The sequence below is a fragment of the Hoplias malabaricus genome, chromosome 2 (genome assembly GCF_029633855.1).
Source record: "Hoplias malabaricus isolate fHopMal1 chromosome 2, fHopMal1.hap1, whole genome shotgun sequence".
In the NCBI taxonomy this organism is placed as follows: Eukaryota; Metazoa; Chordata; class Actinopteri; order Characiformes; family Erythrinidae; genus Hoplias; species Hoplias malabaricus.
The window spans coordinates 18,316,162-18,336,619 of record NC_089801.1 but is presented as its reverse complement, the minus strand read 5'-3'; the positions used below and the strand labels follow the sequence as shown (position 1 = coordinate 18,336,619).

Below are 20,458 nucleotides of genomic sequence, written 5' to 3'. Positions count from 1 at the left end.
TTACAATCGCGAACTAAATTTTACAGTCTGTAAACATATCTGAACGCTCTGTTTCCTGTTGGCTCTACTGTCTGCACACTCAGTTTGTGAAGGACTTGGGTCAGAGTTTATCGAAAGGTGCTCTGAGGGTCTAAGTAAAGACAAGAACGACTGAAAGAATGGAAAATGCCAGTCACAGACACGGTAACATCTCATCGTGTTCCACTGAGAGGTATTCGGAGTTAGAGACTGTAACACAGAGTGAGTTTTTGTGTCTGGGGTTCTGCAGGATGATGCCGGGCAGAAACTGGGTGTTGGTTTCTTCCACGTTGCTGGTGTTTATACTGAAGTCTTTTATATAGTTATTAACGGCAGTAAATCAGATCCAGGGTGTGAGGAGGGAGAAAAAGAGCCAGGGATTTTCTGAATTACAAAAAATCTGAGAAATTATAAAACAGAAAACAAGAAAGTGATCTCCTTAATGTGTATTAGTGACTCATTAATATCTCCATAGTTTCATTGATATCTATGTAGTGTCTGTTTAATATATCTCTAGTGTCTCAGTAACATCAGTAAAGTCTCCTTAATATCTCAGTAATTCCACTTTAAAATTTCAGTAGTATCTCCTTAATATCTATATAATTCCTCCACAATATCTCAGCAGTGTCTCCTGGATGACACTGAAGTCAGACGGAGACACAGAGTAGACTTTATCTTGAGTCTCCTGCGAGAAGGAGTCCAGGAATGTCCCCTGTGTCTCTTATTGAGCTTGAGTGGAGATCTCAGTAAAGTCTCATTCTGGGCTCAGATTTTATCTGCAGCTGAACTCAAAAACAGAACTCCACCGTTTCTCCTTTAACTTGTTTTTTAAAGCTGTTTCTCCTGAGGGAGTCTTATGAAGGTTTTGCCTCCTAAGCCATCAAGGAGCAGCTACTGAGCGATAAGAGAAGTAAAAGCAGAAAGTGATAAAGGAGTGAGAGGGGTACCTTCTTGTCCTGAATGTTGGAGGTACACGGTCAGGTCACAGCCGAAAGCATTTTCACTTCCTTTCCTCTTGGACTTCTGCTTGGAGGCTTTATTCTTCATCTGTTTATCCAGCTCTTAGGTTTATCCAGATCAAAGTAAACAACCGCAAGCTCCAAAAGTAAGCATCGGACCCCCTCCCAAGAGCTACAGCCCCCCAAAAAAAGAAAGAAAAGGAAGGAGAAACACCTCCAAATGTAGTCCCAAACACACAGAAAAGACTGGTGGGCTCACATTTTGGCCAAGGGTCCGGCGAGAGCTTGGTGTGGGAGAGGAATTCAGAAGTTCAGCTCTAAGTCTGACGTCACTATTCCATCAGCCTTTCTTTTCTCTCTCCCTTTTCTTCAGCCCTCTACCTCTCCGCAGTCAAACAGAAGTGAAAAATGTTCTGAGTCCGAGGCCCGTCCCGAGAAACAAACCCGAAAAAACACCCTCTGAAAAAAACCCCTGTCACAGTGAACTGGCTTCCTCTCCTCTCTCCGCTGTAGGCGTTCCTCTTCTCTTCTCTTCTTTTCTCCTCCTTTCTTTTTTTCTTTTTTTACTCTCCCGCTCTCCCCCTGACCCCCTCTTCCTCTCTCCACAACACCCCCCGCACTCACTCACTCACTCACTCACTCTCAGATGCCTGTCAGCCAGAGGAAGTGATCCACAGAAACCTCCCTCTCTCTCTTTCTCTCTCTCTCTCTTCTTCTCTTTTTCTAGCCTTTCTCCATGTCTTTCTATCTATTTCTCATAGTTTTCCCCGCTCTCTCTCTTTCATGTAACTGTCTCATTTCCTACAGTTCTTTTTTTCAGATTTTAGTGTGTGTATGTGTGTGTGTGTGTATGTGTGTGTGTGTGTGTGTGTGTGTGTCTGTTTGTTTGTGTTTGTGGTGGTGGTGCTGGGGATTTGGGGGTTTAAGGAATGACTGCTGCCCACCAGTTAACACAGTACTGACCTCTTTAACACCTCCCCCCATTCCTCTTCACTCTCTCTCTCTCTCTCTCTCTCGCTTTCCATTAAGAGAGCCTTAAACCATAAATGGCTCAAATCTTCTCAAATCTATAAAGAAATATCTGTTCTGTGAGGGGCTTTTAGAGGAAGACATTTGGTTCCATTCACCTCCAGTGTTTGTTTTGACTCCGGAAGTTTCTCCAAAGTGGAGCATTTCACACCAAACCCACTCTCCATCCTCCAGATAAATTGATGGAATTGCACTTTAACTTGAATTGCCTAACAACCAGAGGTCACAGGACAAGTACTGTATGTTTCTGAGTGTCTCTCTCTCTCTCTCTCTCTCTCTCTCCATTTTTAAGCCATGCACGTTTTTTTCTAGTGCTTTTGAAACAGGAAATCTGCTCTCAGACTTCCTGTTCGCTCCCTGAGTTCCAGAGTTTCCTGTTCAGGGCTTTGTTTGGAAAACAAAAACAGACGGAGAGCAAGGGAAGTGGGGGGAAATGGAGAGAGAAAGAGAGAGAAAGAGCGAGAGCAGAAGAAGAGAACAACACATGGTTCCCGTTAGCTGCAGCGTAGTCTCATTTCTTTCTCAAATCAGACTCAGCTCTGCTCCGACGAAGCCCTCACTCCATCACCACTGAGACAGACCAACGAAGAAGGAGAAGTTTTGATGGTTTTATATATATTCACAGTTTTATACAGTGTGCAGTTCAAATTAGATGGACTAACCCTGTCCCAATGAATGAATGAATGAATGAATGAATGAATGAATTTTTAAATGAAATCCTATAAGTTTTACACTGTAAAGATTCTTCTTCAGCCATTATACTGACCCTTGTGGCCTCCTGCATCAGACATTCTGTCCTAAATATTTTTTAAACATGGCCACCCTCATGTGGGGGACCCTCTCTATGGACCGTAAACTGGTTTGTTTAGGGATGTTTTCATTCTTCATCCCCTGTGCTCTATTTCTGATAAACAAATTAAAATCATAATCACTTTCAGAAATGTCACATGATGGTGATAAAAGTTAGTGGCAAAGTGTAACCTAACAACACACCATTTATGACTTGACTACATTGACCAATCAGAAGTAGTCAAGCACACACAGGCTGTGACATCGCAACCATGACAAACTGGCAATCTGTCCCAACAGAAAACAATCACAATTTAAATTGCAGTCACAACAGAGGTCTGAAAAACGGGAAGTAGACATTTCCCCCAAATGCTTCAGCTCCAAAGTTTAGCCAGAGTTTTAATGGAAGCTGAACGCATCGAGTGACAGAGCCATCTGCTGCCCTCAGGAGCGGTCACTAATCATTTAATTGTGACAGGAACACACAGCTCCCAATGTCCAGCTCACACCGCTTTGGCACAGAGGCCCTGAGGGATTTATTTACCTTCTGTGACGTGTTTCAAACTTTCTGCAGCTGAATCCGGAACCAAAGCTACTGTCAAAATTAGAGCTGGATCATTTCATCCAGATATGATTAAACTAAGAGTCTAGAAATAGCCACTGTTTGGACAAGGCTGTGTCCACTTAAGACTAAAAATAGGAACTCAGAGCTTGGAATTGCTGCCCAGCCCATTCCCATTCCCATTTCTTATTTAACCTCTACCCCTTCTTTCTGAGTGTGATCTTGCCCCTTGGAGCTGAGTTACAAAGTGGAGTGGTTCAAATCTTCCCCCAACAAAACAAACGACCATAAATAAAAGCCAAAGTGTTTAGGAAATGTTTATTTGTTTGTTTATTTGTTTGTTTCCTTCACTCCGCTGGCAATAATGGAATATAACATTCACGTTAGTCACTAAAACATGAACACTTATAATTTATCCACAACTTCAGTATCACTCATTGACTGATCAAACAAAAAATAGCAACGCTTCATTCCCAGGCAACTAGCACTGCTCTGCACCAGTCTGCAGTGATATCAGAGGAGCTGCTGCACTCCTTCACCTTCAGAGGAGTTCCACAATCAGATATTCCCCCCCTCTCCTCACTCTTCTGTGATATAGATCTAAATTCAGATTCTTATTCAGCAGATTTCTGTTTGAACCTTCCAGTTCTACCTTAAATGTTGCCATAGCCTCAGGCACCAGAGTGTAATTACATAGGGTGACCAGATCTGAGATGGTGAAAAAGAGGACACGTCTCGGGGGATGATAAGTTCCCGCCCCTCGCTGCCATTGTATGCTTAGCTAAAACTATGTGTGCTTTTAGGTCCTTTACACCTTTATTTGCTACACAAAACATGGGAGTTTCTTTTTTAATTCATCCGAGAACTTATATTTACGTTTCAAGATAGCTGCTCGAGATGAGGGTAGGTACCTGAGCTTTGCCTGACGTAAACAAGGACTACTGACGTGCAGACTGACCAATTAAATGTTTACAGAGAAGGTTATCGACCAATAACGGTAGCTCTACAGTAAGACCGTCCAATCAGAAGATTTTAGGCTACTTCACCACGCCCCCTTCTCACTCAAGTGAACCAATCGGAGTAGGGGAGGGCGGGACTAGTTTGTGAACGAAACTTCTCGAAGTTCTATGTAAGTTCTAGAAAAATAAAATCCCGGACGTTTGTGAAATTCCGCTCGGACAAGTCTAAAAAAGAGGATATGTCCGGGGAAAAGAGGACGACTGGTCACCCTAAATTATGTCACCATTTAAGGTGGAACTGGAAAGGTGGAAATATCTCCAAACTCAGGAGACGGCTAACTGCATTAGCGACAGTGCTACAAAACTAAACAGCTCGAGTTACACATGAGTATCTGTGGGAATTCAAACAGTGAATAAACACTTACCGACGCTTTGCACTTTATTCCGTTTATTCCGACATTCCGTTTAAAAGTCATTAATAATCATTGGTAACGCAGAGAAAAAGGGAGTGACCTCTTCATCATCTAACAGTGACATTTGAGTTGATTCATATGTAATGTGCACCACACTGTCGTCGGTGTCTAAAGAGACATTCAGTCAGAGGTCAATCCGGTGCTAAATGATTAAACTTATTAACAAACGTGCTGAAGGTGACAGGATTAATATCGACTGAGGGCAGGTCACCGCCTTTCTATGTGTTATTAACGTTTATTTATGACTTTTACTACATTTACAACTTAATAACCATTAATAAACCTTTATGAGTGTACTTTTATTGTAAAGTGGCACAGAGCTGGGATTGTTAATGAAATAAAGCTAATTTATGATGAAAATACAAATCTAAACCCCATCCGTTAAAAGCAGAACCCTCTGCTTTAGTCTGAGCTTCACTGAGTGTGTTTTCCACAGCTGAGTTTATCACAGAGGACAGATACTGTCCCTCTCTCCCTGCTGTGGACAATGAAGCCTTTCTGCTGGACAGGACGGAAGATGACATCACTCTGTCACACACACACACACACACACCAAGGCCAGCATTTCCTCTCCAAACACTGTGAGAGCAGTTCTAATCTCAGTGAGTGAATTTAACGCAGTATCACACCACACTCACCACAACCACACACACTGCAACCACACACCATCACACCACACACACACAACTGCACATGTAGTGAAATTAACATTATATGAGGAGTTAAATGGAAATCAAAGCCTTGAGTGCATAAGCGTAATCACATGACTGCTGTAAGGAATAATGAGCTGAAATTAAGATGTGTATTATGGGAAACACTGATCGTCCCCATTATTCAGTGTTTTGAGCTGAATCCAAGGCACCGAGTGAACCCTGAACTGTAAACAGACTCACATGCTTTAAGTTTGGGCACATTCAGATCTTTCTCCTCACATGTTCCTTAATATTTTCCCCCAAAATCACCACCACAAATGGAGAAAAGACTCTTTCACTCAAGAGAAAAGCCCACCCCAGCTCAGAGACGGTGAGAACAGAAACCGTCTCCATCTCTAAAGTGTCCATTTCCGCGTCTGAGCCTTGTGATCCACACCAAAGGTCAGCGTCCCCAGTGGAGCCTCGGGTCACATGACCTATTCCAACAAAGGCCCAATTCACTGAGGCGAGCATGTCGGATTGACAGTGTCCAGTGATGTAATCGTGTTTTCTGGAGCTTGAGCCATTTGAACCTTCATTAAAGATGAAAATAATTCAGTTTACTGAGGTTTGTTTAATTATTGAATATTAAATTGTTTAAATAGACTCTTCTTTAAGGGCGTGGAGCAGTGAACCTTCAACAACAACTCAGGTGCCTCAGAGCAGGTACGAGTTAGAACGTGGGCCCTGGATCTCAGTAAAGCACAGTAGAAGCTCCTCACAGACTTACAAACAGCACCTGCTCAGCAGCGCCACCTGCTGGATCACACCTCATAGAGGAGCTTTAAAGAGCCCATGCTCGACATTTTTCTGCATTTTTGTCCACACCTTGGACATCTGTGTGGCCTGTTTATGTGTGTGTGTGAGTTAGAGAGAGAGAGTGTGTGTGTGTGTAAGTGAGTGAGAGTGAGTGTGTGAGTGAGTGAGAGTGTGTGTGTGTGTGTGTGTGTGTAAGTGAGTGAGAGTGAGTGTGTGTGTGTGAGTGAGTGAGAGTGTGTGTGTGTGTGTGTGAGTGAGAGAGAGAGAGTTAAATTGTAAATTGTATGTGCAACAGACAGAAAGTGTGAGTCAGAGAAAGAGAGAAGGAAAGTGAGAGAAAGAGAGACAAAAATAGAATAAAATGAAGGAGAGAGGGAGAGGGAGTGAGACAAAAAGAGAGGGAGAGTGAAACAGGGAAAGACAAAAATAGAGAGAGAAAGAGAGAGAGAGACAAAAATAGAGAGAGTAAATGAAGGAGAGGGAGAAGGAGTGAGACAAAAAGAGCGAGAGTGAATCAGAGAGAAAGACACAGAGAGGGAGTGAGACAAAAAGAGCAAGAGTGAATCAGAGAGAAAGACACAGAGAGAGAGAGAGAGAGAGAGAGAAAGAAAGAGAGACAAAAATAGAGAGAGTAAATGAAGGAGAGAGGGAGAGGGATTGAGACAAAAAGAGAGGGAGAGTGAAACAGAAAAAGACAAAAATAGAGAGAGAGAGAGAGAGAGAAATAGAGAGAGTGAGACAAAGAGAGGGACAGTGTGAATCAGAGAAAGACAAACATAGAGAGACAGAGAGAGAGAGAGAAATCAAAACCAAAGCAAATATTTGTTTTCAGGAAATAATTTATTCAGATTTTCCAGAATCCCGTCACCCGTTACAGATGATTGAACTGCACGTTAATATCGGCAAAATTAAAGTTTTAGCACAGCACTACAAAATAAAAGCATAGGCAATAAAAGCAAAGGAAAATCTCAATGGCACTTCATGATCCTTGACAGCGGAGCAGTAAACGAGACCTGCGTAAAGCACTGAGCGCTACGGGGAGAAAGGAGTCGTTAAACAGCACTCTGTCTCCACAGCTCAGTACAAACAGGTGAGAAGCAGCAACAGTGTGTGAGAAGTAATAACACATAAGATAAAAAAACACACGTGCCTCGGGACCAAATAGACCCTCGTATTTATTCAGAACACGCTGAATATTTATGAGTTCTGTCAGGAAATTACTGTGGGGTTTTAGGCTCAGGCTAAACTCAGGTGAAAAAAAAAACAAATAAAAACACAAAGTTGATAATAAAGCGAAGCTGTAAACAACAATAAGGCATTTGAAGCTGTAAACATCTACCTGTTACCGTCCAAAACCTCAGCAACACGGCTTACATTATACACAACTCTGAAGCCTGTATAAACATACACACACACTCATCAGCCAAAACATTAAAAACACCTCCTTGTTTGTTCCCTCACTCTCCATTCTCTCAGCTCCATCTGTTGCTCTGCATACTTTATTAATGCCCCCCACCCTTCATTAGCAGGTGTGATGTGGTGGTGGATCATTCTCAGAGCTGCAGTGACACTGACGTGGTGGTGGTGTGTTAGTGTGTGTTTTTCTTGTGCGAGTGGATCAGACACAGCAGTGCTGCTGGAGTTTTTAAACCCTGTGTCCACTCACTGTCCACTCTGTGAGACACTCCTCCCTCGTTGGTCCACCTTGTAGATGTAAAGTCAGAGACAGTAGCTCATCTGTCGCTGCACAGTGTGTGTCGGTCGTCCTCTAGTCCTTCATCAGTGACACAGGACGCTGTCGGCTGGATGTTTTTGGTCGATGGATGGGTTTTAAAAACTCCAGCAGCACTGCTGTGTCTGATCCACTCTACACCAGCACAACACACACTAACACACCACCACCACGTCAGTGTCACTGCAGCACTGAGAATGATCCACCACCACATCACACCTGCTCTGTGGGGGTCCTGAGTGCTGAAGAACAGGGGAAGAGGGGTCTAATGAAGAATGCAGAGCAACAAGTGGACGATAGTCTGTAATTGTAGAACTGCAACATGCTCCAGTGTGGTCTATGACTCCTGAAAACAAGGAGGTAAGTGTAAAATTATCGCTGATCAGTGTGTATATTGTATAAGCTACAAACAACAGTGTTTACATGTCCCTCAAAAATAACAAAAACAAACAAACAAAAAACCCAAAGGTTTCCAATGACACAGACCCTTTAAAACCTCTGTTTATAAATGTCTTGTTCTTGTTTACCGTGAGTCTGTAAACACATGACCCCGAAATACTTTTCTACGCAACATTCATAATTTTTGTTCTATTCTGCAGAATTAGTTTTGGACACACACACATCACACAGACACACACACGATGTCCAAAAGTATCCAGACCTTGTGTGATGAGTGAATTCAGCTTCTGTAATGTGTGCACACTGCTGAGTTCTAATTTACTGTCCATAGGAAAGCGTTAAATTAAACATGACGCTCTGGTGCAGCTGCACATGAGCATAAAGTCACCATGCCCAGTGCTGAGAGCGGCCACGGATTTATAAAACCTCCCTAAACTGAGCTGTGGAGCAGTGCCGCTGTGTTCTCTGGAGAGACGGAGCTGCCATCACATCCTCACAGCAATGCTCCAACATTAATGCTCCTACACTAAAGCCTCCCCTGAAGAGAAGAAGCTGGTGCTGCGGTAAATGATGACCCCTCACTTCCGAAGTAATACTGGACGAGCAGGTGTCTAGAAATGTTTGGATACGAGTGCACACAGCCCAAACGCTCTCAGCTCAAACACTGACCTAAATTTGAAAGCGGCTCACTGTAACACCTGTTCCCAAAGCTCATTAACATCCAAAATAAACCTCGCTAATGACACCAACCTGCGGCTGGGTCTCAACTCTGAAACCCTCACAGAAACCCTCAGAGACACTCTCTCTCTCTTACTCTTTCTCTCTCCCAGTAAAGTTTAGGCACCCATGGGTCAAACTGCATTAATTAGTGAATCTTATTACACGTTCCTCGCACTTTTTTCTTGTCCACATTAAGTTCATCAGTTAGTATTTATTTTTCAGATTAACTCAGTCAGAATCACTCACATTTAATGCCTGCTCCACAAGGGGGTGCTATTGTAATCTGCATCAATGAAACCTGTTCACGTCATTCCTTCATTCATCCATCCAGTTCAGGGCAGCTGTGGTTCTGGAGCCTACCCAGAATCATTGGGTGCAAGGCGGGAACACACCCTGGAGGGGGCGCCAGACCTTCAGAGAGTGACACACACTCACACACACACACCTACAGACACTTTTGAGTCTCCAATCCACCTACCACCGTGTGTTTTTGGAGTGTGGGAGGAAACCGGAGCACCCAGAGGAAACCCACGCAGACAGGGAGAACACACCACACTCCTCACAGACAGTAACCCGGAGGAAACCCACGCAGACACAGGGAGAACACACCACACTCCTCACAGACAGTCACCCGGAGGAAACCCACGCAGACACAGGGAGAACACACCACACTCCTCACAGACAGTCACCCGGAGGAAACCCACGCAGACACAGGGAGAACACACCACACTCCTCACAGACAGTCACCCAGAGGAAACCCATGGAGACACAGGGAGAACACACCACACTCCTCACAGACAGTCACCCGGAGGAAACCCACGCAGACACGGAGAACACACCACACTCCTCACAGACAGTAACCCGGAGGAAACCCACGCAGACACAGGGAGAACACACCACACTCCTCACAGACAGTCACCCGGAGGAAACCCACGCAGACACAGGGAGAACACACCACACTCCTCACAGACAGTCACCCAGAGGAAACCCATGGAGACACAGGGAGAACACACCACACTCCTCACAGACAGTCACCCGGAGGAAACCCACGCAGACACAGGGAGAACACACCACACTCCTCACAGACAGTCACCCGGAGGAAACTCATGGAGACACAGGGAGAACACAACACATTCCTCACAGACAGTCACCCGGAGCAGGACTCGAACCCACAACCTCAAGATCCCTGGAGCTGTGTGACTATGACACTACCTGCTGCGCAACCGTGCCAACCCTGTTCACTTCAGTATCAACAACTTTCTTTTAAAACAGCAAGCAAAACATGTTTTCCACAATTCTAATTCTTTAAATGATAAATAGGATTTAAGTGAACTTCTCTGCACTGACTCTGCTTGATGTAAACATACATCACCCAGCAATTTCCCTCAGGATCAATTAGGTTTGTCTTACACCAAGTTTTTCTCTTGGCCAGAGAGTAGTGTGAAAACGTAAAGAAGAGTAAATACGGCTGAAAATGTAGAAAATGTGTAGAGCTGAGAAAGAGAGGCTGTGTTGCCAACAAACATGCTAACGTGGCTAATAGTTAGCCTCTACGTGACTAACACGATGCTAATTCATCTTTGAAATTGAGAGTTTTACTATAAAGACATTTAAACTCTGCTTTATGCAAAAAAGTTTGGACCCAATCTGGTCAAATGTCATAACCAGTTTACACAGCCTCTACAGTTTAGTGCACAATATCTATTTATTTGCTGTGCTATTTTTAATACGTTGAAAAAAAAGACCAAAATTTATAAAAATATAGAACAGAAAAGGTAAAAGGCATTTAAAAAACAGGCTATGACATCCTCAAACACAGCCATTGTGCATCAAAATATGCAGACCTTATTCTCCTTTCATTTGAAAATCAAATACAATGTAAAATTTAACCATAAATGTTTGCATATGAATATATACCTTTGGAAAATTCTCCTCAGGTCTTCGGTTGCAGCTCTTAGTCTCTGCTTTTGGAGAATGCAGCAAGTTCAGAGTCTGTGCTGGCCACAGGCTGTTTTTCAGGCTTGAATTCACTCTACACTCTGACTTTTCCAGTTTACTTGTCTCTAAGCGCAGAGAGGCTCACAAAGGCCTGGACTCAAGAGGAGACTGGAGGCTTCCCGATGTCCACAGTGACGTTAATGTAGAGGGGAGGCCTCTCCACTGACAGTGTTGTGTAAGAGCAAGAGTTTAAACCATCCTTCTTCCACATCCGAGGTGTCCGGCCCAGCAGACGCATTCTGTGGACGAAAATAATTATGTTAAACACCCAAATCCAAGTCCATTAAAGTGCTACTTCTGGCTCTAACCCTCAGTCCTCATCCAGACCATCCAGATATTGTCTAAAATATTGTCCAACCCCTCTTTAAAAAGGTTTTTTTATCTTTAACCAACAGTGTCTTCCATAGAAATCACAACTTATAGAGTGAACACATATCTGACTCTAACAAAGTCTCAGGAGGCTGCCTCACCAGCAGAGGGTGACAGCACCCCATAAGGTTTGATGTTGAACTCCTCCCGAAGAACACAGTGAGCACACTGCTCAAAACTTTCATTTGCAGAGCTCCATAATTAGATTTTTTTTTTTAAATAAAAAGTCTGATCTCTGCCAGGAAATAAAACCAGACTGAAAAAAGTCTACAACATGTAGCCGTGGGTTTGTTCACGTTACTATGACAACACCACATCCACATGGCTCTAATGATCTACTGCTCTAAAGGGGATATATTCTACCCCTTTTCCAGGAGTGGACACAGTTTGGGGGTCTTGAAATATCACAGCTTCGCTGAGTGTGATCCACTGATGTGACCGTGTAAAATTACTCACTATCACTTCTTTAACTACATCTAGAGTTTGCCGTTTCATGAGTGTTTACCCCTTTAAATGTGTCCCTCTCGTGGTCAGGGGGTGATTTAGTGAAGGTAGAGAGGTGTTCATGCTAAAGGAATCCATCAGAGCGCTGGGATAAGTGCTGGAGCACAGCCACAAAGACCACCACCAACAATGACCTCAGCCGTGAAGCATGGAAAAAACAGCACAAAACTCTCCTGCAGTGTCCACTGAGAGGAGTATAGACCCGGACTGGAACACAGCTGCTTTTCTTTTTCACAGCTTCTTTATCGCTGAAACAAAGCCTTGAAATGTCCAGGACCGCGTAAGTCCTGTGGTCCCTTCACAATCTGAGGTCTGAGAAATTAAGGGTAGAAGAATTGTGTTGTGGTGGTGGTGTTTTGGACAGAAATACACTGTGATCCAGTGAGGGTTTATGTGATCTTATACAGAAGGGTAATAGAGTCTCACCTTACAGCTTTATTTTGCAGCTAGATTACTCTCTAATTCCCTTTCACACCTTTAAGATGTCACCGGATGGCATGATTATATACATTAGTCCTTGATCATTGTTGTGATACGTGGATCATGTCTGTAACTTTAACATTTCTGCTCTTATGATATAAATCCACAGATCGGAGGAGGTGGGTGAAGCACGACTGGCCTCTAAACTTTGCTTCCTTAGCTGTAGCGTTATTGAACCTATTGTAGCTTATATCCAAATCAGCACAGAGCTATCAGCTTATTTAAATCCTCACACACATGGAGAAGTCCAGTCATCTCTAATAGATTTGACTCTGAGGTCATCTTCCACACAGACCTGTCTCTGTTGACCTCATTGCCGCTGTCTCTCTTGTGGAAGACCATAGTGTAACGGGCCACAATCGGTGACGGCCGGACGATATGCATCCCCTGGAGCTGCACTCTGAAAAAACAAGAGGTAGCTGTTAACACAAGGACAAAGTGTCTCTGATGTGAAGCACTGTACAGCAACTCCTTGTGGTGCAGTTCCTAACTGAGTGAGTGAGTGAGTGAGTGAGTGAGTTACAAGCCAGTCCCCTGAGGTTTAGGTTATTCGGTTTAGGTTTAGAGGAGAACTGCATGGTTAGTGTTAGCTCTAACTCACAGCAGATAAACCACACTGACTCTAGACTAGCATCTGTTTTGTATTTCTTTGTTTACTGTGAGGATTTATGAGTATTTTTCACACAATTGTTTATATTTTCTGTTTATATACATGCATTAATGTTTCTGAACCTTAGTTTAGTGGTAGATTTGTTTCATTACTTTATTCAAAATCAGAATCTTAATGATTTATTGTTGTTTGCAAAATAAAAATAACCAAAATTTATTGTATGAATGTTCAAAACCATCACATGTATACATATATATATATATATAATAATTTAAGCATTTATTATATTATGTTCTTGAAATGACTGTCACAGTTTGTCTTATCGCCAAAAATACCTTGAAATATCGTGATATTTTAGAGCCATATCGCTCACCCCTATTTTAAAGATACAGTTACAGTAAAAAATCACATTCAACATCTAACCAAATACAACCTGGGGCCCAAACACTGTTCTGTTTTGTCGCCAGGTACATTCATTTATAAATACTTGTCCGAATAGAGAGGAAAAAATATCTGAATAACTTGAAATGTACATTTCTTTTCACATTTTCATGATATTATCCTCCTTTAGCTGGACGTATAATATCAAGCTATATGATCCACCTATAACCCTATCTCTAACCATAACCCTAAGCCTATTTTTATTGATATTATGTGTAAAGTGTGCAAGCCTGGGTCAAATTTGAGTAAATAAAACTAAAATAGTCCCATTCTAGATTCTACAGATGAATCTGAGTGTTTTACCACGGTCCATTAACTTTTTTCAATATTTAGTTTATAGATGTTTTAAATATCTATGCACAGGTCCTGTTCGTTCAGTGTGTCACGTGTCACATGTCCCTGATCAAGGCACTGTCCTTGTACAAACTCAGCAAAATAAAGCCACTATGATAAAGCAAATCTGTTTAAACAACATTTCCATGAGTGTAGCAGTTTATTTACCGTATGCGGAGGTCATCGTCCTCGCCCCCCCAGCCCCAGTATGTGTTTGGGAAGCCGTTAACTCTGGAGAACTGCTCCTTTGTCATTGCCGACACCCCCCCAAAGTAGCCTTGATATCTCAGCCTGAAAGAGTCAACATCAGCACTGCCGTCACATTTCACGTTCTTAAAAGAGGACTTTTGTGTAATGAGCAAACATTTACAGTGTTCTGCCATAAATCAGTAGTAGAAGATGTGTATCTTAAGCCTAACACCGCCATAAATACACACACCTCCACAAAGCTGTATGGATTTATATCTCACGCAGGTATGTCAGTCTGCCTGTACGTACCGGTAGCCGGTGGAATTCCTGCCCACCACCAGGTGTTTGGGCTGATTTTCACATGTGTAAAGGTTGCGATCGTTTTCAGGAATCAGATCCACGTCGTGGAAGATGAAGCAGTCCCAGCTGTAGTCTTTCAGAGCCTCCAGATAGCCCACGTTCAGCAGCTTGGCCCGGTTAAACGTAGCTTCTCCAGCCTTGAAGACAATCACAAACATGCACCTTTTTTTAAATCCTGTAAACTACAGCTGGGTAATCCTAAATCAAACCTCAGTCCAGCTCAACAAACAGGATCTCTGACTTAGCCAAACTAATTTTAGCTTAACGTCTAAGCTTAAGTTAAACATTCCTGATCATTTTTTATAGAGCTTCTTAACTATGACAATTTAAGATTAACTTACTCAGATCCAGTGAATGCATGCCTCAGCTCTATTGTTTTCAATATCAATAAAAAAATTATATTTAGCTAGGATCACTGTTTTCCAGATCTGGTCATATGACCAAACAAGGGACCATATTTATATTGAAACTGCATTTTTGAAAATGTGCAATTATCTAAACTTTAAGCTAAAATTTATTCTAGTGTTATAACAAGGAGATAATTAGCTTCTATAGTAGATTTTCAGTTGAACATTTAGCTGTGGTCATCGTTTTTGGCTTCGCAGTACCAATGTAAAGAGATATGAAAGATGGATATATTTATCTCATACACTGCTGTTCTCTCTGTGCTGAAGAGGGTCTCACAGCATTTTAAAACACAGAAGCCCACTGTCTTTTCGTGTCAGAGATCAAACTGTGTTTTATAATGAGGAGTAGCAGGCTGTTATGCTCTGTTAGTCATATTAGCATTTTCGTCATATGATCCAATGGAAAACTTCAACACTTTATGATCCAATGGAAAACTTCAACACTTTATGATCCAATGGAAAACTTTAGCACTTTAACCAGTGCAATCCTCAGCTCGTGACAGAATCTGTTAAAGTTATTTACACATGGCCCATACACAAGCTTCAGTAATCCTATTATTTCACTTGTGTATTGTTTCATTGTGTAAGAGACTACACCCAGAAGCCATACGTTCTATTGTCACAAAATTAGTTCATATTTTTTAGTAATCTGATCACGCTAACCATACTCTCTGAGAGTGGAACAGATTTTTGGAAGATAATGCTTCACCATGCGTTAGTGTTTACAATGTTTATTTGCAACATTTATCTCCGTTTTTAAATGTCTTCCAAAATAAAAGGAGTAAAGTAGTTAAACAGACCTGGTGGACGACGTAGATAGCATAGTGGAGCTGCTGTCTCTGGAGTAAGGGGTGGAGGTGGTGGAGAAGGTAAAGGAGATGTTTCTCTCGGTTTCTGTGAGGGATTAGGATGGCCACACTCTGTCTGGATGAACAGTCCAGAGGTTCAAACTGACCCTTAACCACTGCCGCATTCTCTTTCTTCACCTGCTCCAGAGTCAGACTTGGCTCGAAATTTAACTTCAGTGGTCCACCTTAAAAAAAAAACAGGAGCACAACATTTATTGCTTTTGTTATTGCTGCTTATTTTCTATATCCAGTGCAACTTATTTATAAAAAAAGCACAGAATAACCAGGGCCGTCTTCAGTGTCACAAGCTCCTTAACACATTTAAAAAATTTTGGCCAAAGTCCTGGTCCAAAGTCCTGTTAGAACAGACACTCAGATAATCAAACTAACATAGCTCCGGTGTGTGTCAGGAATGAAGCTGTAATGAAGAGAGAGGTCTGCAGGAGTGAAATCAGCATGTTTGTCTTTTATTTGAGAGCGGGATCTCAGTAAACAGCGAAGAGAGGGGGAGGAATCACAGTTTTAAAGCAGTCACAAGTCTCTGAGCAGCTGTTGAGGCTGTAATGCGTAAACAATTTCATTCACGCAGCAGGAGCTGTGGGACTCTAACTTAAACAGAGCTACACTTATTCTTCACTAACTGAGCACAATGTCATCAACCCATTCATCTCTAAAGCTGCGGATGAAATTTAACAACAATCCCAGCATCTTTCTAACTGCATCTAACACACCGTCACTGCAGCTCAACACGCTTGGAGGAGAATACTAACAACTAGTCCTATTAGATCAGGTCAGAAAGAGTGTGAGAGTATATAATCTCTTAGACTCCTGGCTACAGATGTTTGCGACGTTGATTAAAAATTGGAGGAGTGTAGTTAAGATTTTGATTAAGTAATTTTTAGTGAAACCAGTTTTAATCTTGTGTTAAACTCTGTCAAAACCAGGAAAACCTAAAGGCGGATCTGATTAGAAGCACATTCACAGCATTCAGAACCAGTTCTGTGACATCGTTCCCCAGTAAATCAAAGGGTTAAAATCCATCAGGGTCTGCCCTGTGGTTACAGACCCTGGAATGAGGACAGGTGGTATCAGTCTGTCAAACAAAAGGCAAACACAGTTAACTATGCGTCCAGATATAATACACACAGTGAGAAACCAGTTCTGAGCTGTTTTAAACTACAGTGCACATATGTAAATAAGCCTCAGATCTTTATCACAACCACAATCCCCTCCAGCACATCACCTCATTTACATCACCTTTCCCACAAACGTGATAAAAACAGAAAACCAAACCACCGAAAACACAACAGACCTCATTGGACCGGAGCTACCATTTAAAACAGAAATGTAAATATAACTGGACTATAACTGCTGCACCGTTTAAGGGCTGAATAGATTATTCCTGGACAAAGCTTACGTGCCAGTAAGGGATTAGAGGTTAAAGAATCAAGTCTGAGACCCATTGCCAGTTCAATGCCCTGGATCTGCAAGAAAATATGGAGCCTGGGAATACGTGCACCTGACCCCCAACTGATTGCTGCCCACGGCTCTGTGTGTGTGCTCACTGCCCCTATCACTAATGTGTGTGTTTTATAGGGTAGAGTCTAATATATTATCATTATTATTAAATATTATAAACACATGATTTACACTTCACATAACTATTTCACCATTTAAGGTGGAACGGGAAATCTGTATAAGAAGCTAAAGCACTGGAATGTGACCATTTAAAGTGGACCTGCATATAAATGTAGCTGGTGCATATTTAATGTGGAAAAGATCATTGTATTGAGGTTTGAGAATATATATTATGTGTTAATTATTGAGCATCTTTTCCATTTTATGATTCATTCATTTTTTGGCTTAAACTGATCGGTCTCTAGTTAAGGGCAGACATTTTGGGGGTAAAACTCACGGAGCAGTGGTGATTCCTGTGGGCAAATGGATTTGGTGGCCTGTCCTTCATCCTCCTCCTCTTCCTCAGGGTCCAGCTTGTTTATTTTAGCAGGTGTCCAGCTCTCTGTATTTCTCTCCAGCTGTGTATCCCCTTCTTTCCTGCTCTTCTCCTTGTTCTGCTGCTGAGAAAATGTGGCAACCAGTTCTGTCGTTTTCAGCTGCCCATTAATAAGTGTCTCTATCCAGGCGAACACACACATGCAAATAATCAGCAACAAAATGTATTTGACCTTTCGGGTGAACCAGGACACTGCGGGGCACGAGGACATGGCTGTGGCTCAGCTGCGAAAATGTAAAACAAAAGAAAAGACAAAAAAACACAAACACAGCGTCCTGGGGACAGACATCTGCCCCAAATCTGTCCCAAAATAAAAAGATAATAGGAAAACTATGACCTAATCAAGGCTCAATGCCCTGCATATGATCACGGATACGTTTTGGCCTTTAGTGACCTGTCGGTTTAGTCTTGGGAAGATTTCCATTTTTAATAAAAGTCAACAAAAATGTTTCAGAAAAACAACTGCCTTAAAAAACAGACGTCACTTGTAATAGTCCAGGACAGTCTTCCCGAAGAGACCTGCACATAAAGAGAGAAACACACAGGTTACTGTTTAAATATTTACAACAGCTCTGAATGTTATAAAACATGACAACATCAAAGACCAACAGAACGCCCCAATAAAACTGTAATAAACATGTCATACAGCCTCATCCAAGACGTTAAAAATACATAAAATAAACAACTCACATCAATGTTGAGCTGTGAAGACAGTTGAGGAGATGAGACAGTGAGGAGGTGAGACAATGAGGAGATGAGACAGTGAGGAGATGAGAGAGTGAGGAGATGAGACAGTGAAGAGATGAGACAGTGAAGAGATGAGACAGTGAGGAGGTGAGACAGTGAGGAGGTGAGATATTCTACATTCCACAGGTGAGCTGGAGCCCACCTGAGTCCACCTCGCTTCAGACCTCCTCTGAGAACAATACCGCTTTATTCATGCCTCCCTCTATCTCTCCCACTTTTTTTCCCCTCCTTTCTTTCCCTCTGTGGAGCGATTGTCTGACCGCTCCCTGCAGGTAATAATCTCAGCAAACGCCGTGGATCGCTTCTTAAACCCTGGCCTTTTGTTCGAGTGCCAGACTCGACGAATCACATGCAGCTTCTCTTCTTTCGTGTTTGCACAAATCACTCAAGTGTGTCTTTCATGTGGAATTTCTACCAATCACTTCTTCGACACGAACCTGAAAAAGGACCTTCACTTGTCCTTTATGTTACTGAATAAAGCTTGGCCACGTCAACTGGGAAATAAACCTGCTTTCAGTTTTTTTACCAGTTTAAATACAATCATAAATTGATTTCTCAGTTTAGTCTCAGGAGCTATCTGTAATTTCTGACAAAAACAAACAGTGAAACAACATTCATGAAATTTGTTATTTCTTTTATATTTCTTGTCAGTAAAAGTGTAAAACCACATTTTGTTACAGTCACAGTGTGTGTCGGTCGTCCTCTAGTCCTTCATCAGTGACACAGGACGCTGTCAGCTGGATGTTTTTGGTCAGTGGACTATTCTCAGTCAAGACACTGAGGGGTTTAAAAATTCCAGCAGCACTGCTGTGTCTGATCCACTCACACCAGCACAACACACACTAACACACCACCACCACGTCAGTGTCACTGCAGCGCTGAGAATGACCCACCACCCAGATCAGACCTGGTTTCTGAGCACTGAAATACAAGGTGAAAGGGGCTAACAACGTACGAGGAGCAACAGATGAACCACAGGTTGTAATTACAAAATTACAAAAACATTTGTTTGTGTAGAGGAGTTGATAAACCGGACAGTGTATGGAGAAACAAGGAGGTCATTTTAATGTTTTGGCTGATTGGTGAAAATGCAGCACAGCTTTAACATTTGGATATTTCCAAAGCAGTCAGTACATCAGAAAATATCAGTGGGGGTAATATCAACGTCTAATAAGCATTTTAGATCAATTCCTCCCTTAAACTCATTTTCTGTTGCGAGATTGATTTTTATTCCTCTTTTAAAGACAAACATATTTTCACGCATTTTACCTTGAACATGGACAGCGGCAAAAATGCAATAAAAGTGACCCTACCACCAGAGGAGAGTGTTAAAATGATTAATAATAATCATTAAGTGGTTATTAGGAGGTAATAAAAGGGATAAATACAGAAAGTGCCAGTGTGAGAGTAAAGCCAGTAGAACTAACGGTGTTAAAGCACAGATAACATCAATGTTAGCTCTTTTCATTCCTGAGACGATAAGAATGGATATAAACAAATGCACTCAAAATTAAACGAAGAGAATAAATAAATAAAAGCATGTGTCATACCGGAAATTATTCGGAAAACGGTTTGTTTTCTTTATTTAGCTCCTCGCTGACTCCCGTTACAGCCACATCTCACAAATGAGGGCGTTACTTCCGCAAACACGGGCGTATGAGTGGGCCTAAACCCCGCCTTCTGCTCTGTCATTGGCTACAACAGGGCAGACTCTGCACTATGATTGGCTGGAATTGTAAATTAGCCCATCGTTGATTGAATAGTGGAGATGTCAGTCTGTTTGACTTGGAGGTCTTATGGTGCGTATGGTGGTATATATATATATATATATATATTGCTGTTTAATAAAAATCTGCTTGACTCAACATGGGCAAAAGTTAGACACCTCTTTCTTTAGATGGTGATGGTTTTCAGTCAATACATCCATTAGATTTTTTTTTTTTAAAGAACACAAATGTTATAATAAAATTGCTGTTGCTGTAGTCTGAAGGCGAAAATGGCTGTCACATTCTGGACATGGAATGCCTACGCCTTCATACTTTCTTATATTTACTTGGTAAAAGTAGA

At 42.0% G+C, this 20,458-nt stretch overlaps 2 protein-coding genes across 3 annotated transcripts in view; both read right to left on the bottom strand.

Moving 5' to 3' along the window:
* arhgap31 (Rho GTPase activating protein 31) overlaps window positions 1–1,395 on the bottom strand; it is a 32,841-nt gene extending 31,446 nt beyond the window's left edge. For both annotated transcript variants that reach the window (XM_066658624.1, XM_066658625.1), the window contains exon 1: window positions 966–1,395. In XM_066658624.1, coding sequence (XP_066514721.1) covers window positions 966–1,065 — 100 coding nt within the window. In that variant the 5' untranslated portion in view covers window positions 1,066–1,395. The remainder of the gene's footprint in view (window positions 1–965) is intronic.
* Window positions 1,396–7,099: 5,704 nt separating this feature from the next.
* b4galt4 (UDP-Gal:betaGlcNAc beta 1,4- galactosyltransferase, polypeptide 4) lies at window positions 7,100–20,022 on the bottom strand. Its single transcript, XM_066661846.1, has 7 exons — window positions 19,942–20,022; window positions 17,546–18,163; window positions 15,583–15,815; window positions 14,325–14,512; window positions 13,995–14,117; window positions 12,738–12,842; window positions 7,100–11,328 (listed from the first exon to the last, which is right to left on the bottom strand). The coding sequence occupies exons 2-7, from the start codon at window positions 17,853–17,855 to the stop codon at window positions 11,187–11,189; spliced, it is 1,101 nt and encodes a 366-aa protein (XP_066517943.1). The 5' UTR covers window positions 17,856–18,163; window positions 19,942–20,022; the 3' UTR covers window positions 7,100–11,186.
* Between the last annotated feature and the right edge of the window lie 436 nt (window positions 20,023–20,458).

Coding starts and splice junctions, on each gene's coding strand:
- b4galt4 (XM_066661846.1), bottom strand. CDS start 17,855: ATGTCCTCGTGCCCCGCAGTGTCCTGGTTCACCCGAAAGGTCAAATAC. Junction 12,843..13,994: donor GACGATGACCTCCGCATACG/GTAAATAAACTG, acceptor TTGTTTTTTCAG/AGTGCAGCTCCAGGGGATGC. Junction 11,329..12,737: donor AATGAGGTCAACAGAGACAG/GTCTGTGTGGAA, acceptor TTTCGTCCACAG/AATGCGTCTGCTGGGCCGGA.